The sequence below is a fragment of the Sinocyclocheilus anshuiensis genome, unplaced genomic scaffold (genome assembly GCF_001515605.1).
Source record: "Sinocyclocheilus anshuiensis isolate Anshui unplaced genomic scaffold, SAMN03320099.WGS_v1.1 scaffold1455, whole genome shotgun sequence".
Taxonomy (NCBI): domain Eukaryota; kingdom Metazoa; phylum Chordata; class Actinopteri; order Cypriniformes; family Cyprinidae; genus Sinocyclocheilus; species Sinocyclocheilus anshuiensis.
In genome coordinates, this window is record NW_015541012.1 from 1,208,906 (window position 1) to 1,218,434 (window position 9,529).

At 37.4% G+C, this 9,529-nt stretch overlaps 1 protein-coding gene across 1 annotated transcript; it reads right to left on the reverse strand.

Moving 5' to 3' along the window:
* LOC107690456 (RING finger protein 26-like) lies at positions 1-3,567 on the reverse strand. Its single transcript, XM_016488809.1, has one exon. The coding sequence runs from the start codon at positions 3,001-3,003 to the stop codon at positions 1,708-1,710; it is 1,296 nt and encodes a 431-aa protein (XP_016344295.1). The 5' UTR covers positions 3,004-3,567; the 3' UTR covers positions 1-1,707.
* Positions 3,568-9,529: the final 5,962 nt, after the last annotated feature.

Genomic DNA, 9,529 nt, shown 5'->3' on the forward strand with positions numbered 1-9,529 from the left:
AATACTGTTTATTGTTCATCTGGATAGTCAGTGAATGTGGTTTTGATATTATCCAGGCCTCTGGAGAGACAGACATCTGCTCTACCCACAAACATCATCACTGGAGACCTTCATAGAAAACAAGCGTCTGTGGTACAAGAATAAAAAAGGTTTGGGGCTTAATATGGAATGAAATCACAGCTTGTTTAAAAACCTTAAAATTACAATAATAAACCATGGGTTAGTGCTTGTCACCTGCATTGTGCAGAATTGAGAGTGTTAGAAATAAGTAGGGACTATAGAGTAATTTTTTATATTTTAAGGAAGGACAACAGCTTGCATGGACCTTGCAAATACTTTTTTCTCTTAAATGCACCTGATTGTCTTGTGCATTGTGCCTTTCTGAATGGGTTTTGAAATATCATGGAAGACCAAAATAACTGACATAAACCAGAAAAGCCTGTACTTTGTTTCTATAATGCACAAGATGTTTTCCAAAATAGTGATTTCTAACAACATCCCCTGGACAAAGCTGAGCTAAAAGCCTTTCTGCCACTCTGTTTTTACCGGTAACTGAATTGAATTACTGTCTTCTCAAAACAAAAAACAAGCACAAAATGTCGATTTGAAAATGCATTAATCAATACCACTTGAGCAGTGAGAAAGCCTTGCTGTTCAATAATAAATGACAAAAACAGCACGAATACATCATCAGATTGTAGAATAACTTGTGAAAATATTGTAGTGACACTTGTATTTAAAAAGAGTACAAAACAGCTTTGGTGGAATGATTACATTTTGTATGCAAAGCAAAACAGATTTCTCCAACACAAAAAAAAAAATAAAAATCTGATGTTGTAGATGCTCCCATGAAAGCTTTGATCACCTTTACAGTCACGTAAGAAATTAAGCAGACAACAAATCATACTAAGGCCCAATGTTCATATTGTATTACACAAATATTCCCCATAAACATCACAATAATCCACACTTGACAAGACTTCAATCCATCCATTAACACTGAAAAGCTGCATGTAAGAAACAAATCCATCTCTTCTGGCCAAAATACAAATCCATTAATTTTTGCTTGTAAACGGTACTTGATTTGTGCATATTTCTCTCCTGATTCAAATGAGACAACCTTTTCACTGGGGAAAGCAATATTATGGATTGAGAACTTGACTGGAATGGTTTGAAGTTAAAAATATCTTGATGGATCTGCATATTATAAAAACACAGAAGACACTAACTGATGGACTGAAGTCATGTGAATTATTGTGAGGTTTCAAAGGTTCCCATGAAGCCTTTGATCACTTTTACAATCAGGCAAAAATAAATAAAATAGACAATTCATACAATAAGGCCCAACGTTAGTATTGCAGCATACAAATGTTCCCCATTAACACTCGACAATTACATCATAAATCTTCTATCTTCACAATTAACGCCCCATTTTTAATGTTTTTTAATACAAAACTTACATTCATGTGATACTGCTTCTACAAGCTGATGAAAAAAGTGACAATGAATATAAAATCATAAGAAAGCATGGGCACAGTCGTCAGCCTTGCCTTAACGATTTACAAAAGGTTGCGATTTAAATCTATATACAAGCATCAGTAGTGGAATGGCCATCTATGAAAAAGGAACAAGTGGTTTCCCACATTTCAAGAACAGTGCTGCTCAAAAAACCTGAGGATGACAGAAACACATCCGTAAACGCTTCCCTCAGAGATACACGTCCATGGTCTGAAGGATCATGTGGCGGCACAAGGGGCAGTTTTGTTGGTAGATAGGCTGGCTGAGCAAAATGTTGGTGCAGTCTCTACACAAGCACAAGTGACGGCACGGCAGGAGCACAACAGTCTTGGTGCTGTCCTGACAGATCACACACTTCTTCCTCTCCTCTTGCTCCTGCAGAAGAGTCAGCAGGTTGTCAGCCGGAGGGCCTTTGCAACTGTCCTCCGAAGGAAATTTTCGGAGCAGCCTGCGAGTGCTGGAACTGGGAAGCGGCAAGTCTAGAGGGTCATCCACTTGGTGGGCATCCTCAGGTGCGTTTTCTGCTACCTCGCCTGCTGCGTTTGGGTCAGCTTGAGGCTCAGGGTTGGCATCTGGCTGTCTAACGTCCCCTTCCACAACTTCCATCCTTGCAGGAACCATTATCTGGCTGCGATACCAGGCCAATCGCTGCCACAAATTCCTCTCAAGCACATAGAGGCGGTGTATAGCCCTCCGGAAACACCGTAGGATGGGAACAGTGTTGATGTAGTTGATTACACGCAAACATACATGTCGTGGGAGCGCAGGGTTTAGATATACAGTGGCACTCGCAATGATGAGCAATATGAGAAGCAGCCCGTAAGAGTTGAGCAGGAACACGCTCACAAATACATGGCACACGGATCCCAGGAACTCCATCGCCAGTCTGCATGGAGTCCACAGCAGGATGGAGGTGCCAACAAGACTGCTGTAAAGAAACGTCAACGCCGTCAAAGTCAGCTCAAGAGTTTTCTGCAAAGGACAGGACACTGCTTCCACCGTGCTGACCAACACTGAGTATAAATTTTGCGTGCCAATGAGGAGCAAGTTGATCATAGTGTTGATGAAATATAGCAACAAGCTGAACACAATTCCACAGCCTTCCCAGGCCTGTCGCAGCAAACTGTGTCCCGACAACAGTCCGCGGTGGAGAAGCTCTTTGGTGCGGAGCAGTAGATGCGAAGACAGGTATCCGATCATCTTGAAGCTTTCCAGGACGCCTCCCAGCAGCTGCATCCAACCTCCGACCATGTTATGGGTCACGACGGCCACTCCGTCCCTCATGGTGATGATGCAAAGCAGAGTGAGATTCCAGCACTCCGACACTGAATTTGTGAGTAGCATGGGCAGACTATTGATAAAGGAAATCACTGCCACCAACAGCTGAATTATTGAGTTTACAATCACAAAATTTAAATCCAGAAGGAGGCAAATGACATCTATGCATTTTCCAATTGAACTAAAAACAAAGTTCAGCAGACCCATAATAAGGATGTCCGATTGTGAAACTGGACTATATATTATCGGACTTATTATTAGTTGAGTATGTAGTTACACAAACAAACAGCTCTCGTAGCCAAGTTAGCTTGCGTGCTAACCCATTCGCATCTTTAGTAACGCTGACGCCTTGGCAAAGCACTTGGGGTTAAAATAAAACCAACCCGTCGTATCATAACTGACCATTAGCTGGGAATAGCATGTCCTCTGTTTTGGACCGAAACACTCATCCTAAACATGGGTAGCATAGTGAAGTGTCTGTCTGCTCACACTTGGACGGGAACTGCTCGGCGGATGTTTACGTTTGAAAATCGAAACTGCTGGCGTTGTCTGGTTGCGTAAAGCTGTATCCCACGTTGATGTTCATCCTTGGTACAGGGTGTAATTCAAGCGTCCGCGTTATTTTGTGAAACTCCAGGACGACGACAAACTCTCTTCTTTGTTTGGATTATTAATGAGTTAGAATCGAAAGCTTCTCGCTCTGTTTCAGTCCGTTATTTCCGCTTTACAACATTTGTTTGAAGTGGATCAACCCGGCGCTTGGGCTGCGCAGTAATGTGCCTTTCCACCTTTTAATCATTTTACTCTGCATCGATTATATTACAAATACTGTATACTGTCGTTTTTTTTTTGTGAAGATTTAGAGGGTTTGGAAAATTAAATCATTCATGATTGATAGTTAAAACAAATAAATCCTTATCCTTATCTATGCTATTTTCAATTTCGAACAGTTGTATTGGCTGCTTGATTGAATCACTGCATTTATTTATTTGTTTGTTGGTTGGTTGATTCAGGCAATTGACTTTTGTCCTTAGAATGTTGGACATGTTATACAATATGCACTTTGTTTCCATTTGAAATGTTTTAAAAGTTTTGATTAAAATGGTCAAGCAATGCCATAACATTTTCTAATATAGGACAGAGCAGGGCTAACTATCACAAACCATACAATAAAGTTAAAGTCTCTTAAAGATTAAAATACCAATATTATCATATTATTGCTATAGCAAGTAGTCATATGTCTTTCATATGCTATAAATATCTTTCAGACCACTCGTATAATGTTTGATATGTATAGGCTATGTTTATTTTTTTTATTTTTTCTTTATTTCTTTTTGATTTTGTTTCATGAATTGTCTTGTATATCATGTGAAGATTTAGAGGGTTTGGAAAATTAAATCATTCATGATTGATAGTTAAAACAAATAAATCCTTATCTATGCTATTTTCAATTTCGAACAGTTGTATTGGCTGCTTGATTGAATCACTGCATTTATTTATTTGTTTGTTGGTTGGTTGATTCAGGCAATTGACTTTTGTCCTTAGAATGTTGGACATGTTATACAATATGCACTTTGTTTCCATTTGAAATGTTTTAAAAGTTTTGATTAAAATGGTCAAGCAATGCCATAACATTTTCTAATATAGGACAGAGCAGGGCTAACTATCACAAACCATACAATAAAGTTAAAGTCTCTTAAAGATTAAAATACCAATATTATCATATTATTGCTATAGCAAGTAGTCATATGTCTTTCATATGCTATAAATATCTTTCAGACCACTCGTATAATGTTTGATATGTATAGGCTATGTTTATTTTTTTTATTTTTTCTTTATTTCTTTTTGATTTTGTTTCATGAATTGTCTTGTATATCATAATTGTTTCACTGTTTAACTGACTGAATGTACACTGAGAAATATTGACTGGAGTAAAATGTGTGACAACTAGCCCCGGTCTCGCGGAGTTATTTTTAAGACTATTTGAAGAATTAAGAATATTTGGTTGTTAACATTTCCCAGCTCAATCATCACAGTATCTGTTCTGTCATGAAGTGGACTTGATGAGAAAATATTTATTTTAAATATCCAAGGAAATAATGATCTTGTCTGCTCATTTGAGCTGGACAACTAAACAAAATGATGGTTTCCATTTATGTCAGTCAAGATTGAAGAAAATATATGACTGATGGATGGCTTATTGAACAAAAGAGAATGCCAATAGAGAAAGAATAGCCAAATTACCTAGTATTTCATTTATGAATGCCTCTATTAATATTTAAAGGGCAAAAGTCACACACACACATAAACACATGCAAACACACAAACAATGTGACGTGTTGGAACGCACAACTGCTGCTTTGCTGAGCATTTTTCTGAGGCCAAACAGACATTCTCAGCTGAGGGCCTCTTGGGAAAATAAACAACCTATACTTATCAAAGGCCCCCATTTGGAAGTAACAAAGCCCTGGAGAATAGATTTCCTTTGACAGATTTCCTTCTTCTAGAGCATAAAGCAAAACATAACTGTATTTTACATTCCAACGGGTCACTTCCACACCATTAAACTCAGTGACAGTCCTCAAGTGCTCCTGTCAGCTCCTTGCGGAAATCAGGTCACAACCGACAACAGGTCATTTTGTTGAAGGCTATTCTATTGTTTCATTGACCCATTTCTTAAGAAAACATAGCTGTTGGATTCTATTCAAACAACAACATGGAAAAAATGTTTAATGTCGGTTTCTCAGCACACGTTTTGTTGAATTAGAAATATTCTTGAAACTTTGATGGGTAGATTGTTATCCACACTCAAAATAATTGCTACACAATTTTTCACAATTAATTACATTTCATGCAGTCCACCTAATCCTTTTTTTTTTGTTGAGAATACGTAAATCAGTTTTGTTGACAAGTGAAACTGAACAGTGGATTTCTAGCTCCCAGCATGCATTGCATGGACTAGATCAGGGGATTAAATGTTGAATTTATTTGTAAATGTATGTAGTTTTAAGTAAAGGGAAACATATATTAGTGCTTTATGTTCAGTTATGTTGAAATTTAGAAATATTTCTGTCATGTTGGAGTTTTTGTGACTACTGTCATGGAGCTTATCTTGCTTTTTTTTTCTTTTATAATGCTTTATTGTCAACAAGTAGCATGTACAGTGCCATATCTCACTATATAACAAAAACATTACACATGCCTCAACAAGAAGGAACAAGGAAAAGGAAAAGGAAAGGAAAAAAATATACAAAAAATAAAAGAGGGTACATAAGCATCAGTTTACAGACAAATACATATTATACATATATTTACATTTCCATAGGATATTACAAAGCAAATTTTAATACAGAAAATATACTTTGCAGGTCAGTACCATTATTTATTATTATTATTGGGTTTTTTTTTTATATTATGTGAAAATGTCAAAGGAGGAGCATATATTAATCGTTTTAATTGCTTTACTATTTTTAGATTTTGACATCACATCTACAAACATTTTAATCTCTTTTCCAAGCACCATAAAAAGAGGTTTGCCTTTTGTAAACTTGCATTTATGAATGTGAAATTGACATAAAAATAAAATACAATTTATAATAAAACCAACATCCTTTAAAGAGCGATCCTTGATATAATAACCCAAAATCACATGTTTATAAGATAAGGAAAATGTTTTTAAAATATTATCAGCAATGAAACTTTCCACATTATTCCAAAAATGCTGGGTATATTGGCAGGACCAAAACAAATGAGAAATTGTTTCAGTGGAGCATTCACAAAAGGAGCATTTTAAATCAACATCAATTTTACATTTTTGTAGGAATTCTTTTGTTGGATAAACTTTATGAATTAATTTATATGAGATTTCCTTAACCTTATTTGTAAGGAGAAGTTTTTGAGGTAACGACCAAACTTGAGTCCAATTTACATTATTAAAGATATTGTTCCAGTAGAAAATAACATAAGGCGTAGAGCTTATCTTGCTTAGCTTGTTGGCTAATCAATATTGACAGTGAAAGGAGTTTTATTCATTGAGAAATATCTGTTAGCATACTACCATGTGTCATTGTTACAGTAGTTAGCAATCAGCTGTAAGAACCTCAACAGAATTAATTTGATAAGTTTCATTTTAGTGAGGTTTACTTAGTTTAGTTAAACTTCACTAAATATGACTTTTCTTAGACTTGTTATACAAGCTTCAATTAATTAAGGTTTTTCTCACTTCATTGAGCAAACTGTTTTGAGCACATTAAACCTGTTTTTAATAAAGAAATAGAGTTATCGTGGCTAATCTTTTGCTGTTTACTTGCTTATTAAATGCCTATTATGTTGTGAAAATTTGTGACTTTTTCTCACTTAGGGTCATGAACATGTCTACAAATTGTAGACACTCTGATGTGTTGTGGAATACTTACAAATTTCTATTACGATTATAAACCTTGTGGGTCAATTTGATCTGCATATTTCATAATTAAAGGCAACTGCACAGACCTGAAATAACAACATTTTTTATGTATTTTGTTTATCAGAAGAAACTTACACTGCACTGAAGGCTTACAGGAAATTTTATCAGATTATACAGGATCAGTTTGCTGGAAATTGAGAGTTACTAGATGCTCTACTGTTTAAGCTTCAGCAAAACTCAGAAGAATTGCTTCTGTTTAAAATGTCAATAAAAAAGATGGTTATGCTACTGTTTATAATATTCAGTTTATGAAAAAAAGTTTTAAAAAGTACAGTTTCAAAAATCATATTCCCATGTTTATTTTGTATTTTATTTTATTTTAATTTAATTTATGTTTTTTTTTTTTTGTCATGTGTGAGCATTAATGTTAAAGGTTGACTGTTTTTAACAGATTATCTTTACTTTATTAGGCCATTTTCTACATTAATAGCACCTTTGCAATTACATTTAAACTAACTCTGATTAGTTTGAAACTACGTCAACTAACTCTCATTAGAGTATTAATAGACTGTTAAAGGTGCTGTAGGTAGGATTGACACCGAGTGGTTGAACTAGGTATTGCAGTCCAAATTCAAAATATTGGAGAGGGTTTTTTTCACCCGGCCCCTCCTGCTCAGACCAAGAGCCCGCTCTCTCTCATGAAGCCAACAAGAAAGTGACTTAAACTGTAATTCATCAGCTGGCAGCTAGAGGCGAGCTGCAAAAGGGAGTCAATCCCATAGACTCCCCATGTTAAAATGCCCAACTTTACAGCAGAAAAAAAACGTTTACAGCCTGGTTCAAAAAATTATTTTGGTCTATATAGCTAATTTTGCCCTTCATGACAACTGTGAGGGGGGTGAATTTTTTTATAACTCATCCGTTTAAATTATATTAAGCCTTAAAGTTCTGCATAATTAAGGGCGTGGCCACTTGAGTGACAGGTGGATTGCCGCTGCTGTCACCACCGTCGAGCTAGGTGGGCGTGGCTTCAGCAACCTGCTCCCGACTCTTTTTCCATTTTCGATTATCCGGGGGTGACACGCTGCCAAAATGGCGACTGCCACCTCCTCCCACTTTTGAGCTTCAAAAACGCTCTTCGGAAATCTACGGGTGACGTCACCGACACTACGTCCATGTTTTTATACAGTCTATGCCTCATTAAAAAAAAATAAAAAATACAGTCTATGCCTCAGACTTGACGCACACGCAGGTTGCCAGATTGACGACACCAACAGAAACGAGCGCACTTGACGATGAATGAAATGAAATACGCTGTGTTTTCCGTCAACTGGCAACCCGGGGTGCCGAAATACAATTGGGTAAACTGGCAGTGGGTGGGTTTCACAAACCAAAACAGAGCTCGACATTCCGGCCCTGAACGCACATATTCAAAGGAGAATAACTGACAGTAGCATTGTTTTTCCAGATAAACAAGTATGTTAACTTAGCATGTTTCTTAAATATATGCAAACATATTATGGTATTTTTATGCTTTAGTAGAGTCAAAAACTTACATACAGCACCATTAAGTTAGAGTTAGTAGAGGAACCAGACTCTGCCTACTGCATGCCACAGCTGCGTTCGTAGCCTGTGCATTAATAAAGCTGCTCTAATAGAGGGGTAGCACATCCTGACAAGCTCAATGCAGCCATCAGGATGCGCTACCAGCTTAAACAATGAGTTCAACTTCATGATTAAGGTGGGGAATTAATGACAACAGCATGTCAGGGGGCCAGTTTAATGCCTCATCTGAACGACGCTCCTTTTTACAGATCCTGGTCTAATGCTTTATCTGAACGTTGCTTCGTTTTACATTCTGAAATCTGATTCGTTATACTAAGAGTTTTGCACCCATACAAGCCGGGGAATGATCACCCCCTGCTGGCTGGACTAAAACTAGCTGCAGCAGCAAGCTACGTTTTCAAAAATCGTCTCCCACCAGTGTACAGACCAGGCTCTGGCCTGCTTAGCTTTAGTGAGGAACCAGACTCTGCCTACTGCAAGCCACAGCTGCATTCGTAGCCTGATACCAAATACACAAAATAATGTTCTTTTTAGCAGCATCATATGACCCCTTTAAAGTCCGCGTCATTACACTAGGACTTTTCCACCCATTCAAGCCGGGGAATGATCACCCCCTGCTGGCTGGACTAAAACTAGCTGCAGCAGCAAGCTACGTTTTCAAAAATCGTCTCCCACCAGTGTACAGACCAGGCTCTGGCCTGCTTAGCTTTAGTGAGGAACCAGACTCTGCCTACTGCAAGCCACAGCTGCATTCGTAGCCTG